The sequence below is a fragment of the Enhydra lutris genome, unplaced genomic scaffold (assembly GCF_002288905.1).
Source record: "Enhydra lutris kenyoni isolate GAN:26980312 unplaced genomic scaffold, ASM228890v2 scaffoldscaffold6, whole genome shotgun sequence".
In the NCBI taxonomy this organism is placed as follows: domain Eukaryota; kingdom Metazoa; phylum Chordata; class Mammalia; order Carnivora; family Mustelidae; genus Enhydra; species Enhydra lutris.
The window spans coordinates 45,078,815-45,094,224 of record NW_019154090.1 but is presented as its reverse complement, the minus strand read 5'-3'; the positions used below and the strand labels follow the sequence as shown (position 1 = coordinate 45,094,224).

General features: G+C 41.6%; 1 protein-coding gene across 4 annotated transcripts in view; it reads left to right on the top strand.

The window, feature by feature from the left end:
* Positions 1-15,410, top strand: part of LOC111141378 (Ral GTPase activating protein catalytic alpha subunit 2) — a 316,071-nt gene that overhangs the window by 20,940 nt on the left and 279,721 nt on the right. For all 4 annotated transcript variants that reach the window (XM_022493879.1, XM_022493878.1, XM_022493876.1 and 1 more), the window contains exons 2-3: positions 7,810-7,920; positions 9,805-9,857. In XM_022493879.1, the coding sequence (XP_022349587.1) occupies positions 7,810-7,920; positions 9,805-9,857 (164 nt within the window). The remainder of the gene's footprint in view (positions 1-7,809; positions 7,921-9,804; positions 9,858-15,410) is intronic.

Sequence of the window (15,410 nt, the reverse complement as noted above, 5' to 3'; positions counted from 1 at the left end):
TCAAGTTCACCTTCAATGTTTATTTCCCCTTTTTCTCTATAACAGTCTGAAATCTTGAGTATCATGCTTTCAGTGCCATTGTCTAGGGAATTTGAGTAAACTAGTAAATAAGTAAATGATACTATCTTCATTTACCCATCGATGTGTAGGCAGGGCTGGGAAGGCTCTTAGTTCTCTGGGTGGGGGAGGATGTGGAGCAGGAGGAATAGAGCCATAGAAAGGCCTGGGGGGGGTCATTCCCTACTAGGGAAAAACTGAACTGAGCTCCTTGTTCCTTTTGAGAGTTTCCACTGGGGCTCCTAAGTGGGGTAAGGATCCTTCCCCTTCCTTTGGTGCTTCCTGGGGTCTGCTGAAGCAGGTTTTCGTGAGGCTCTGTTATGATCCTCTCAATTAAAAAGGAGTCGAGGGGCACCTGGGTGGCTCAGTGGGTTAAAGCCTCTGCCTTCGTCTCAGGTCATGATCTCAGGGTCCTGGGATCTAACCCCGCATCGGGCTTTCTGCTCAGCAGGGAGCCTGCTTCCCCCTCTCTCTCTGCCTGCCTCTTTGTCTACTTGTGATCTCTCTCTCTGTCAAATAAAATAAATAAAATCTTTAAAAAAAAAAAAAGGAGTCGAAATGGTATTGAAAAGGAGTATATGTGAAGGGAAATGGAGGGATAATCCCACTGCTTTCATAGGTTTGTTTAGTGGTAGTGCTTATTGCTTTATTGGGACCAAGTGCATTTAATAAGGCCAGTCTCATTAAGTGTATGAATTTCATGAGTCATTGAGTTTTATGGCTTCACAGATAGGTGAAGCTGGTTATTCCCACCTGGTGAGATGGCCTTTGTCAGGAACTAGGCAATTATAATACAGCTAACCTTTGTGTAATGCAGACTGCACTCTGACATGCTCATTTTATCCCCCCAGCAGTCCTGTGATATAGGAACCATTGTTGGCCCCATTTCTGACTTTGTAATTGAGGCAGAGTGCTTCAAAATCTTGTCCAACAGCTATGTATAGAAGAATGAAACTTGACCATTCTCTTACACCATACACAAAGATAAACTCAAAATGGATAAAAGAGCTCAACATGTGGCAGGAATCTATCAAAGTCCTAGAGGAGAACGTAGGCAGTAACCACTTCGATGCTGGCCACAGAGGCTTCTTTCAAGATATGTCTCCAAAGGCAAAGGACACAAAAGTGAAAATGAACTTTTGGGACTTCATCAAGATCAAAAGCTTCTGCACAGCAAAGGAAACAGTCAACAAAACAAAGAGACAGTCCACAGAATGGGAGAAGATATTTGCAAATGACACTACAGACAAAGGGTTGATATCCAAAGATCTATAAAGAACTCCTCAAACTCAACACACACAAAACAAATAATCATGTCAAAAAATGGGCAGAAGACATGAACAGACACTTCTCCAAAGAAGACATATAAATGGCTAACAGACACTTGAAAAAATTCATCATCATAGCCATCAGGGAGAATCAAATCAAAACCACATTGAGATATCTCCTTACACCAGTTAGAATGACCAAAAACCACAAATGTTGGAGACGATGTGGAGAAAGGGGAACCCTCTTACACTGTTGGTGGGAATGCAAGTTGGTACAGCCACTTTGGAAAACAGTGTGGAGATTCCTTAATAAATTAAAAATAGAGCTAACCTGTGACCCTACAATTGCACTACTGGGTATTTACCCCAAAGATAAAGATGTAGGGAACAGAAGGGCCATCTGTACCCCAATGTTCATAGCAACAATGGCCAGAGTCACCAAACTGTGGAAAGAGCCAAGATGCTCTTCGACAGACGAATGGATAAAGAAGATGTGGTCCATGTATACAATGAGTATTATGCCTCCATCAGAAAGGATGAATACCCAGCTTCCGTATCAACATGAATGGGACTGGAGGAGATTATGCTGAGTGAAGTAAGTCAAGCAGAGAGAGTGAATTCTCATATGGTTTCACTTACTTGTGGAGCATAAGGAATAATACAGAGGGCATGGGGAGATGGAGAGGAGAAGTGAGTTGGGGGAAATCGGAGGGTGAGACAAACCATGAGAGATTGTGGACTCTTAGAAACAAACTGAGGGTTTTGGAGAAGTGGGGGGGTGAGGGGATGGGTGAGCCATCCCATATTGCATGGAGTACTGGGTGTGGTGCATAAATAATGAATCTTGGAACACTGAAAAAAATAAAATTACAAAAAAAACCCAAATAAACAGAAACAACCCACATTGAGATACCACATTATACCAATTAGAATGGCCAAAATTAACAAGATAGTAAACAACAAGTGTTGGAGAGGATGTGGAGAAAGGGGAACCCTCTTATACTGTTGGTGGGAATGCAAGTTGGTGCAGCCATTTTGGAAAACATTTGTGGAGATTCCTTAAGAAATTAAAAATAGAGCTACCCTATGACCCTTCAATTATACTACTAGCTATTTACCCCAAAGATACAGATGTAGTGAACAAAAGGGCCATCTGTACCCCAGTGTTCATAGCAGCAATCTCCAGAGTCACCAAACTGTGGAAAGAGCCAAGATGCTCTTCAACAGATGAATGGATAAAGAAGATGTGGTCCATATATAAAATGGAGTATTATGCCTCCATCAGAAAGGATGAATACCCAACTTTTGTATCAACATGCATGGGATTGGAGATTATGCTGAGTGAAATAAGTCAAGCAGAGAGAGTGAATTATCAATCATATGGTTTCACTTGTGGAGCATAAGGAACAGCACAGAGGATATTGGGTGAAGGAGAGGAAAAGTGAGTTGGGGGAAATCAAAGGGAGAGACAAACCATGAGAGACTGTGGACCCTTAGAAACAAACTGAGGGATTTGGAGGGGAAGGGAGTGGGAGGTAGGGAGGGCCTGGTGGTGGGTGTTGAGGAGGGCACATATTGCATGGAGCACTGGGTGTGGTGCATAAACAATGAATCTTGGAACACTGAAAAACAAAAAGAAAATCAACAAAAAAAAAACTTGTCCAAGACCCTGTAGCTTCTGGACTTTACTCAGGCAGTCTGCTCCGGAGGTTTTGCCCTCAACCTTTGCTATTGCCTTTCAGCTAGATAGGGAGAAATAATTGTCAACAAGAGGTTTTAGCTGGTGTGTGTGGTTTATAGATTATTTTTGAGATAAAGTGGGAAAATAATAGAAACAGTATATTGGCTCTTGGTTTGTGGTAAAGGAGAATGAGAAATTAAAGATTTCTTTAAAAAATTCAGTAATAACCCCTAGCCCTGTAGAGCTCTCAGCTGGTTGTTTCTCTGTGGTTAGTTTGAATGTACTTCTCTGGGCATTGTGATGATAGTTAAGGCAGTGTGCTAGTGTCTGTGAAGGCTGAAAATCACCACCTCAAAGGCAGTTTGTGGCCTGGGCTCTGTTGTTCAGCACTTTTCCCTCCTCTCTTTTGCTTACTGCTCACCATGAGTGCTGTGGTGCTTCTCAGGACTCCTTGGGGAAATTGGCAGTTCCCATTTTCAGTGCCACTCACTCCCCTCATTTCTCACGTGTCTACTTATCTTCCTGCTCTTTTTTATTTGGCTCTCCTTTACATCCCCAAGGTGGTGATTATTTTCATATATTCCTGACCTGATTTCTGTTTTGATTTATTCCCCCTTGTCTCTGTGACCTTTGTGTGGTTCAGATTTGAGTTGGGAGACCAGATGGGAGTTCTGCCCACACCTCTGACTGTGGTACCTTGGGCAAGTCACATAGAACCTGTGGTTTCTTTATCTCAATCACACCTGCCCCATCTACCTCCCAGGATTATGAATGAGGGTCCAATAAAAGAAATTCCTGAAAGTGTCTTATAAAGCATAAATGTATAGCATTAATTAATCTTCCCACCCTCTCCAAGTGGCTTTGTCTACTCCGTGCTTTGATGCCTTGCATCTGCTTTGATCATGGTGCCTTTTGCATTACTTGTTTCTTTCTGTACCCTCAAAGCCCGTGTCTTACTGTCTTTGAATTTCCTAGCACTTGGCTCAAGGCAAGTTGGCATGGATACTGGCTCAGTAATGTTCAAATGAAAGTTCAAAAGAAAGTCTGTCTAAGGATGTTTCTGGTCATAGTTGTTTTTGTTTGTTTTTCATTGTTGTTGTTCATTGTTTTGTCTGAATGAAGCCTTCCTCCTTGTCTCTGTGCTTCTTGAAGTTAGCCCTGTTAAAAATCAACCCTTTCTTACTTTCTTGTTTTCCCTTATGCAGGATGCTAAATTACAGTATCTGTGGTCTCCTTTTCCAAGGTCTAGGCTTACTTTTAAAGATTCACCTGATGAATCTTGCTTTTAAACAGTCAGACAAATCCATCCTTTCAGCTATTGAATTAGAGATATAAAATATTTAATATTGATTGTTTATTCATTTAACAAATACACCCTCAGTACCTTTTGGATACCAAACTCTGTTCCTGGGGCTGGGAATAGAGCCATGAACAAATCGGATGAGCGTCTTGCCCTTATGTAGCTTCCATTCTAGTTAGTGGAGTGATAGTCAGTGAAGAAGGAAATGAATAAATGAGAGAATTTCAATGAATCTTAAGTGCTGTAGTAGGAAGAAATTATATGAAGAGGACTCCTAGACCAGGAAGCAGTCCTCATATTTATAAATAAAACTGAGTATGTTATACATGTTATGCTCTTAGTTTCCCTGTTTATCAGGTTACCTGAAAGGTATCTAATGGTCTTGATGGTGAGTACTTGAAGCTCTGTCCCATCCATTCCCTTATCCACAAGAAAGATAGTGAATGGCTGAGGAGGAAGGTGGCTATTACCTGGACTTTTGGTTTCATGAGAGCACCTCAGTCTGTATGAGTGTTCCTCCACCTTAACTTGAACCCTCTTTGTTCAGGTTGCTCTATTTGAGTACCCTTGATGGACCAACGGGGATCCAGGGAAGATGAGGGAGTCGTCGATCACCTAGTAACCTCACTGTGACATCTTGCTGTGTCAGTCCACCCACATCCTCAGTGCCAGGGAAACTGCTTGCTTGCTTATGACATTGTGTGTCCAAGGCCTGTTCACTGGTGAGCAGTCAGGCATCCAGCCATTACAGAGTCTGTGAAGGCAGAAGGCAGGGCGATCGGATGGCATGTGAAGCATGACATACGGTGCATTTTTAGATTTCTTTGAAGAGGTGTTGTGTGATCCCAGTTCTGAAGGATGAGAGGGAATGAACTCTGTGGGCTCTGGGGGTGGGGCAGTATACTAGAGGTGGCCCAAATGGAAAATGTGTTTGAGAAGCTCAGGGAATAGAAAGAAGCCATGGTGGCTGGAGTGTGGGGTGTGAAGGACGAATACTGTGAAATGAAATTGGCATTGAATGGAGGAAACTACATAGGGTCTTGTAGGCTGTGGTCATGAGTTTGGATTGTAAGAACTATTGGAGGTCACTGGGAGGTTTTGAGTGAAGAAGGACCGGGTTTGATTTACAGTGTTCTGTCTTTCTGCTGACCGAATGGTGGAGGACAGCCAGTGGAGGGGAGGAGTAGAAGCAGGAGCCCAAGCAGAGGGCATATTGCACCTGGGTGAGGATTCATGGTGACATATGCCAGGCAGGGCCGCGGAGGGCATGAAGTCCCCAGGGCTGGAGCATGTTAGAGGTGGAACTGCCACCCCGGAGATGGGCTATGAAGGAGTGAGAAGAACCTGGGACAACGAGCAGCTGGATGGGTGGTGGGGCCTGAGGGAAGAACAGAATTTGAGGTGACATGTCCTTTGGACATGTTTGATTTGAGGAGCTTGTAGACCCTCCTGTGGAGAAATTCAGTTGGCAGCAGGCTTTGAGAGTCTGGCTTGCAGGGTGAAATCTGGAGTCCTCAGCAGAGGGGTGAAATCTCTTGTAGATAGTCCCTAGGATTTGAAAGTGGGTGAGGCCGTTTCTTTCCTGTATGCCTATAGGCATGTGATCTAGTTAATGGTATCATATGCCTATAGGCATATGATCTAGTTAATGGTTAGCATGTTGTGGCCATTATCCTATCATTGTTTTATGTGATATATGTTAATGTACATATATGTTACAGGGTATTTCTTTTATTCAACTCATTCAAGAAGATATTGAACTAGATAAATACTGTGCTAGATGCAGAGGACATAATGACGCATGGGATGGACTGGGGGTTCTGTAGGGTTGGTGGTATCTCTAACAGAAATCGGATCGTTCCTTCAGAATTAAGTCAATAATTCCATTGGGAGGGATTCCATCAGGAATGAAGTGAAGTGAGATGTGTTTTATGACCCAGGGAGAACCAGCCGATGGGGCAATAGCAGAGGCACTGACCTAGTCTCTGGGTAGGCTGGTGATATTTCAGCAACCAGTGAGTGCCAGTAGGAGCTGACTGGTGAAACAGAGGAAACAGGGGTGGATGGGCTAGCGGTTCATACTGGAGTGAAAATGAACAGAATTCTTTCTTGGAACCACACATTCTGTGAAAGGCTCTCAAGGATTCCTTGGCAAGATCACATAGGTCATAAGAATGATAATATTAGTTTCATTGCTACCTGCATTCATGCAGGTAAATTTGTTAGTTACTAGGAACTTCCACTGCTCTGTGTGCTTATTTGGGAGCAGAAAATAGAATGTGAAATTGGCAGCTGATATGACTTTACAAACACCTTCTGTGCATTATTTCAAAGAACCAGGTCAGTTTTTGTGGTGTTGTTATTTTGTTTTTTGTTTTTTGTTTGTTGTTGTTGTTGTTGTTTTTAATGAAAAGCCCTATATGGTTCTCAGAGGAAAACAACTCCTTAGATTCACCAGTGTTAGTGTTAAGTTTATAGAACTTAAATATAGTAATGGATGTGTTCGCATCTAGTCACAGTATTAGGACCCCAACATTCAATTGAATCCACTTTATCATAGACTGAATAGATGTACATTTGTTTCTTGAGTAATCCCTGCAGAATTTAAAGAAGCTGTTCTTAATTTTCTCGAGATGACTAGTGTATTCTTCCCAAGAGCTAACACCTTGGTCAGGACCCTGTTATAAATGGTACAAACAACCTCTTGGCTAAGGAAAATGTACAAAGGTGTATTGACAGTGGCTGAGTACTCCAACCAGAGTTATGAGGGATAATTGGGCCCCTGGATGAAGTGGCTGTGTTGTTGATGGGCCCCAACAGTTATTGCTGGGCTAAGCTCCCTGCACAACCTGCCTTTCTAGCCGCTGTCCGGGTTGAGCAGCCCTAGTGCGACAGGTAGAAACACTGCTCAGGGCAACTCTGGGAACATGTGGCGGACCTCCCTGTGTCCAAACAGGAGTGAAACAGCTCTCCTGGGAGCTGGAGGGAAGGTTTTGACCAGTGGCCCAGGTGGAAGTGGGTGGGTATGCTAGGCAGTGCCTGCTAGTTCTCTTGAGCTGGTCTCAGGTCAGCTGAGGGGAAGAGAGACTGGACCATGTATGACTCCAGCAGCAGAATTGTTTTTCAGATGGACAAACCTGTTCCTTTTTATGGCCTATGTCAAAGCCACTTCTTCCATGAACTTCTATTCCCCACCCCCAACAGGAAGGCATCTTTTTCCTCCCCAGACCTGTACTAGCCTCTAGCCTTCTAGCTCCTCTTTGAAGTGTGCCCCCATGGCTCTTAGGCCCTTGAATCAGTCTCCTGGACAGGTCTGCCTATGGAGGAGGGGCCCCAGGCCAACTGAGATCTCTTTGTGGAGAACAAATGGATGGGGATACTATTTTTGTTGTTCTGTTTTGTCTCATAGTGACTAGTTTTTATTTTCCTTCATTTCTGAAAACGTTTGTGAATTCCGATAGTTGTATAAGATTATTGTCATAATGGTAACTTTTTCTTTTCAGATAATGTGGATGCAAGTGATCTTAAACAGTTTTTTGAGACCAACTATTCTCAGATATATTTCATCTTCTATGAAAATTTTATAACACTGGAAAATAGTTTGAAATTAAAAGGTAAGCATTTCTACAAATTTTTTTTATATACACAAAGGTTTTGTTTGTTTGTTTGTTTTTAAGATTCAGAAGGTTTTAGACGTTTTATGTTCATTAGCCACAAGTTATATGCTTTTAAGCTTCCTTTCTTGCCAGACTCTTAGCAATGCTGGGAGATTGCAATGTTGTTAGCATCTTTGTTTCCTTGGAACGTTCTCTCATACAGTTGTTAATTGAACAACAAATGGCTACAGGGAAAATGGAAGGAGAAAGCCACAGAAGGCATGAATTCCACAGGAATAATTTACTTCAAAAGAAAGACATAAAAGTAGTATGTGTGCACTATAAAAAAAAATTCAGACTCCACTATAGGGTTTGAAATGGGGAGTCTGGATGGCCCAGTTGGTTAAGTGTGTGCCTTTGGCTTGGGTCATGATCCCAGGGCCCTGGGATCAAGCCCCAGATTCTGGCTCTCTGCTCAGCAGGGAGCCAAATTCTTCCTCTTCCTCTGCCTGGTGCTCTACCTGCTCATGTTCTCTCTCCCTCTGTCCAATAAATAAGTAAAATCTTTAAAAAAAAAAAGTGTTTGAAATGAAAATTGAAGCGTATGTTTTTGCCCAGGTCCCCAGTCCTTCTCTGCATGCATTTCTTTCTATATGTGTTATTTTTTTAGAAGATTTTATTTATTATTTGATAGACACACAGGGAGAGAGGGAACACAGCAGGGGAAGTGGGAGAAGGAGAAGCAGGCTTCCTGCCGAGCATAGAACCAGATGAGGGGCTTGATCCCAGAATCCTGGGATCATGACCTGAGCTGAAGGCAGACACTTAACAACTGAGCCACCCAGGCACCCCATATGTATTATTAATGTATTATGTTTATGGTTATACCCTTATATAAAATATTCTTTGAAAAATCAAGCCAATAATGTCATACTGCACAATCCGCTCAGTATTTAGATGACAGGATAGTGTAGCCTGGGGAGCCAGACTGGGTTTGGATCCTGGCCCTGTCCTTTCAGCTGTTTCTCCTTGGGCAAGCTACTTCACCTCTCTCTGACTCAGCTTCCTCTTGTTGGCATCAAACAGGTTAGCATGTGTCCTGGGATTTCAGGACAGAGTATGGCACATAGTATGTGCTCAGTAAATATTAGCTGCTGTCACCCTCTTATTTCATAGAGCTGTGGGGATTCCAATAGATCAGGAGTACACAGCTTTTAGCTGGCTGCTTGTTTGTACAAATAAGTTGTTGGACACAGCCATCCCCAGTGCATGTATGTGTTCCCCATGGTTGCTTGTGTGATTACAAGAGGGGCCTGTAGAGCCTAAAATATAGACTGCCGGCCCTTTCAAGAAACGGTTTGCTGCTTCCTAAGTTAGATGCTCAATGGCAAGCACTTAGCGCAGGTCCACAGCACCTACAGACAATCAATGTAACTGGCTACTGTAGGTTTTGTAGTTTCTATGATTGTCACCCTTAAAAGGACAGTGCACATGGCCTGAAGACATGCATGGCTTTTCAAAGTTATGACTGCTCTGTGCCTCTTCACATCAAAAAAGCTAGAACTCTTTCTTTGCTTCTGCTGTGCCTTCCCTCATAGTGTGAGCTTGTATGTAACTAATTGAGAAAGGAATATATTGCCTTCCACAGGCTGACGGTGACTTGGAAAACGTGGAAGCTGTGTTTAAACAGCTAATGAGGAGTGGCTCTGCTTGATGTGGACTCAGGTGGTGTGGCCTGGGGGGTCTGTCTACATTCCTGACACAGATTCCGTGCTACCCCCTGGTAGTTTTTGAATAAATGAGTGCATGTTGAAGCTTAAATGCTTTCAATATAACATAATTTTTAAGATTCTCAAATTTACACATTGTCATGATAACTAATTTTTTTTTAATATATTCCAGGGAATAATAAGTCACAAAGGGAGGAGCTGGACTCCATACTCTTTCTTTTTGAAGTAAGTTTTTGTTAAATTCGTTTAGCTTTTAAGATTCTTGTTGTTTTAAAATGTGGTATTTTAACTCTTTAATTTTACTTGAGGACATAAAAAATGATGGGCATGTATTTCCTTCCTTCAACTTTTACAAACAATGCTGCAAAGAATATTCTTGTGATTTTTAATTTTTTTTGGAAACATGGGAGAATTTTCCTGTATGGTTACCTAGATGTGAAGTTATTAGATGGAAATGTATCTACATTTAAAATACCGATATTGCCAAATGGTTTTTGAAAAGATCATATAAACTTATATGGAAATTTATGTGGAAGTTGCATGTAAATTTCCCTAACCAACACTGGAGATGGTGTGTGTGTGTGTGTGTGTGTGTGTGTATGTGTGTGTGTGTGTGTGTGTGTGTGTGTGTGCGCGCGCGCACGCACGCACACACGCGTAAACTGGCATGTTGAAAACCCAGTTTTTAATACATATTTTCCTGACTGCTGGTGAGATTGAAATCTTCGTATGTGTCAGTGTGTCCATGTGTGATTACATATTCTTTTCAAAGTTGGAACAATATATTTGCTTGTGGTTCTTGATCAGTTAAGCTTACAGTCTTTCTTGTCCACAAATTGTATTGGACAAGTGCCAGGTTACTGTTACCTGGAGAGCTCCAGTAGAACTAAATTGTAGGTTCTGAAAGTTAAGTGTTGGTTATCTAGAAATTATTCATGTACTTAGGTTGGTGTGAGATCAACTTTATGACTGTAAAGGGAAGGCCTAATGTCTGTCTGTTGCAGAGCTGGCTGGAGGGAGAGGCCTAGGCAGAAGGCTCTCTATGGACTTTTTGGGTTTGTGGAATAAAACAGATATTTGAGGACTTCTAGTCCAGTACTTGGCTCATGGCTGGCACTGACTGTGTTTCCCTTTCTCTAATCCTTTAAGGGCTGTACTCCTTCCCCAGAGAAAGAGACACAGATTCACTGTATATTTTGTGGTGGTTATTGTGTTTCCTGTGGCAACCCTCCTGTGACTGAAATTTGTACAGAGGAGCTGTCTTTAACGGGAGCTTTAATTAAGCCTGTCACTTACATACGGAATTTCTAACCATCATTTGAACTATCCCATTAATTTAAATGATCTTATTTCTGTAGAAGTTGATACATTTACTAAAGAATCTATAACATATATGCAAGTTTTGAAGTGGGATGCTTCAAGAACTAGACCTTTAGAATTCGAAGCTAATTCGGTGCTTTTCCTTGATCCTAGACTTTTTCTCCTCTGAAGGCAGTCACTCCTCTGCATTATGCCGTTACCCTTCTTTTTTAAAAATGGTTTTTGCCCCCAGTATTCATATCCCTAAACAATGCCTTATGCAGTTTTGTTTGGTTTTGAGTATAATAAAAATGGCCTCACATGGTACATAATCATCTGTGGCTTGCTGTTTACATTCAGCGGTATTTCTGAGATTTATCCATGTTTTTTGAATTTAGCTCACGTTCATTTATTTCATCCCCACTGCTGGGTTAAGTGAGTATGTATGATTTATTTCATTCCAACATTTTGTCTATAGATTTTTTTGTTTGTTTTCTTGGTGGACAGATAGATGGTCTGTGAATAACGACGAGCTAGTCAGTCTGTCTGTTTTCTTGTCTTTTGGTGCTGGCCCGGCCCTCCAGTACATGGGTGATTAGACAGAAGAAAGTTGGTCATCCTGCTCTGATTTAAAGAGTTCTGTTAGCGTTTCATCATTCATGGCTTCCTGATGTTTAGTTAATGAAGTTTTCTGTAAATTTTTAGTAGATATACTTTATCAGATTAAGTTTGCTTCTATTTCTAGTTTGGTAAGATTTATAAAAAGTCATACATAGGTTTTGAAGTTTCCAAACGTGTATTTTTTTCTGCATTAACTGAGATAACCTTGTATAATTCTTCATGAATATAAATGTGGTGAATTATATTTCTGAATTTTGGAGGCTAGTACTTTGCATTTTTGGATCTAAGTTCACAACTGAGGTTGGCCTAAATTTCCCTTCCTCACGTTGTTTCTGAATGATCCTGTTATAGAAGTTGTAGAAGCTCATGTCGAACATTTCTTTTTCTATTTTATAAAATAGGTTGCATAAGATTGGAATGATCTGTTCTTAGAGCAGTTTTTAGTTTTTCCTATAAAAACCTTCTGAAACCGGTGTGTTTGTTTTGCTTTGTTTTTAGTTGGAAGGTTTTAACCATTCATTCAGTTTCTTTAATCATTTTGGAATTATTTTAGGATTGTTCAGGTTTTCTTGATTCAAATTTGATAAATTATATATTTTTCTAAGAATTTGAGGAATTCTAAGAATTTTTGATCACCAGAGTTGTGAAATTCATTGGCATGACCCTTCTTTTGAGGGTCATAATTCTTTCTGTTTTCTCTGCTCCAGATTAATCTTCAGTGTCCTCAGTTGTTATGTGCATTAGACACAGTATTAGCAGTAGTGGCAGTAAAAATACTTGTGTCACCCTTTACAGGTACCATTTTACTAGTGTCTCCTTACCACTGTAGCAGCTTTAAACCCTGTTCCCCATCTGGTCATTCCTTTAAATGCCTCTTCTCTCTGGCTTCCCTTAAAACCTTTTTCTTAGTCTTTGGTGTTCTGTAGCTTTACCACAAAATGTCTAGTTGAAGATTTTTTGTCTTGCTTGGTATCTGTGCATTTCCTGTATTTCTGGATTCAGATCCTTTTCTGTAAAATGCTCAGCTGCTATCTTCTCAAATGTTGACTCTTTCTGTTCTTCTGCTGTACTTCCCAGGATTCTTATTTAAACCTGCATCTGTTCTCCATGCCTCTCGAGCTGGCTTTCACCCCCTTCCCCTGCCTCCTTGTGTTGCATTCCGGGGAATGTCTTCACTTCTTCCATGCAGTGCGTGAAGTCCTTCATTTGGGGCTCATCTGCTACTCCACCATTCTGTTGTGTTTTACGTCTCAGTGACTTTTGGTCCCTGTTTTAACTTCCTTCGGTTCCGTGTTCACACCTGGCCTGTAGCTTTTGATAGGCTCTTGATCCTTCTTCATTTTTGACCTCTTTTGTGTTCTTAAACATTTAATGTGTGATGTTTCCTATTCTGTATCTGATCATTCCAGTATCAAAAGTCTTCAATTTCCCTCAATATGCTGCTCTCACATGGGTTCTTTTCTTGCATGCTCTGAGATTTATTAGAACATAGATTTAATCTCTTTTAATCCTGTGGGGTTTTTTGGAGGGTTTGTCTTTCTTTTGCCAGGAGGTTGGGAGTGTTCTTGGTTCGAACCACTTTGGTTCCATTTGAGGGTCCTGATTTATTAAGGAAAGCTCAGGTTCAGTTCCTCCAACTTACCATGTGGTGGGAATTGGGGTCCAGAGGGCACAGACCTGTGGAGATCCTGCAGTGAAAATGGCATTTGTTCTCTGGCATCCTGAATTGTTTCTCTTGAGCTTGTTGCTTGCAGATCAGGTTTTGGCTCACTTTGTTTCTGCCACCTTCCTTCTTCTTACTTCCTTTCTTACCATTTTTTAAGTCCTTTGTTAGTTTCCCGATATCCTCTAAAGCCCAGGAATATTTTGAGAATTCCATTTGCCGTCACTAATTGCAAGTCTCGCTGTGCAGCAGGAAAGCCCGTCAGCAACAGGCACTGTAGTTCTGTACCTCCCACAGAGGAGATTTTAATACTCTTTCCTCGTGTCAGAACATCTAGATTAAGGAGGGAGTTATAATGGATACATTATCATCTACAGAGGATTATTTGCCTATATAATAGAACAAATATATATTATTCCAGACTTACTAAAACTTTCATTTTGCATAGTAAATATGGATGAATAATGAATCCGCTTTATTTTTGTTTATGCTTGTGTTCTCTTTCTGTCTCTGGCTTTAGAAGGTAGGTTATAATTTGTATGGTTCTTTCTGAAAATTAAGTAACTTCATTGCTACTTTCTGTAAATTGGTGGCATATAAAGCGATGGTTTATGAGGATTCAGAGGTAAATACTTATCAAGGTGTAAATAATTGGCAAAGGCTTCCTTTACAAGAAGTAGAATTATTAAGACATGTTAAATCCCAGAAGGGATATCATGTAAAGATAGCCTGTAAATATAAAGTGGATCAGAAGAAATCAGAGAGATGAGAGAGTTTGGAAGGAGCATGTGCAGGGAGACCTGCTGCCTGTCCCTGTAAGTCAGGGGTGATATGGAAGGGAAGCCTTGTTAAAGGAGGCAGTAGTGTTTAGATGTAATGAGCTACTGGAGACCTCACAGTGCTCTGGTGAAGCAAGTGGTATGCAGTCAAGGCTGCCAGCCCAGTTGAAGTTGCGGCTTCAGGCAGGGAGCGAGCAGGCCTTTCAGTCGGCCTTTATCTCCAGCAGAATTCCTTTCCTGCTTGAAGTTGACCTCCAGACACCTTTGCCTGTGGCTACATATCTGTGCATCACTGAGTTTCTGTGGTTGCTGCTTCATGGGTATGTTTGTCACTTTGTTTTTTTTTTTAACTGAGGTTCACTTGTTAATTTTCTCTTAAAAATATATTTCATCTGTCATTGCCATGTATTTCAAATGGTAGTGGGTAAGACCCACTGTGTGGGGGTGTGAGACCCAATAAAATGAATTTACACTGCCATCTTGACCACAATGGAAGTGTTGTGCATAGCTGCCTTGTGTCCTCCTTTCCTTCTGAAGTGGATTCTCCCTTCCCAGTTTTTATCAATGGAAGACCAAGGTCTTTGTTGTTGTAGGTGACTTGTCCAAGATTGCACAGCTTTCAAGATTTAACCTCTGGTCTGATTATAAGACCCATTTTCTTAACTCAGTGCCATGTGGCCTACCATGTAGGAGTCTTAATACTCTCCTGCTTTTGAAGCTGTACTCCATAGGCCACGTCTACCAGTACGTATCTATTCTTGTCTAGTTCACTCATTTATTATGCACATTTACTGGATGCCAGCTACGTGCTTCAGGCACCTTTCTAGGTGCTGGAGATACGGCAGTAGCCATGTCAGACACAAGCCCCTGCCCTCATTGAGCATGTTCCATTTCCTACTACTGGAAGCATCCAGCAGTAACAGTGGACTTATGCCAGAAGTCTGGCAATGACCTGAGTCCCAGAAAATTCTGAATGGCTCTTTGTAGAAGGGATACTTTGGTGGCAGCCCTGGAGGTAGCTCCCTGCACAGGGGAAAAGGAGGACTGGTGTAGAAATGCCTGGTAAATGGGCTTCAAGGTCAAATAACTTTGAGAACCCTCTCTAGTCAGTAGTTAAGAGGTTGTTTTAATGGTATATTGGATTTGTTTTCAGCAGGTATGGTAAGACAGGCACATAGACATGAAAATGGTTGCCATGAAGGGAGAGATGTTTATTGTACTCCCAGGAGTATAGTAGAAACAGGAGGCATGGCCTGCCAGCAGGGCTATGAAGAGAGAGCCAGAGAGCATACAGAGAGCAGGCGGAGAGGGGGGAACTGAGGGTGACCATCTTTGTTTTGGTTTTTGAAGGAAGGAATGGGTAAGGCAAGAGAAGCAAGCTAAGCAGATTTAGGATTGGATAGTTTGAATAATTTT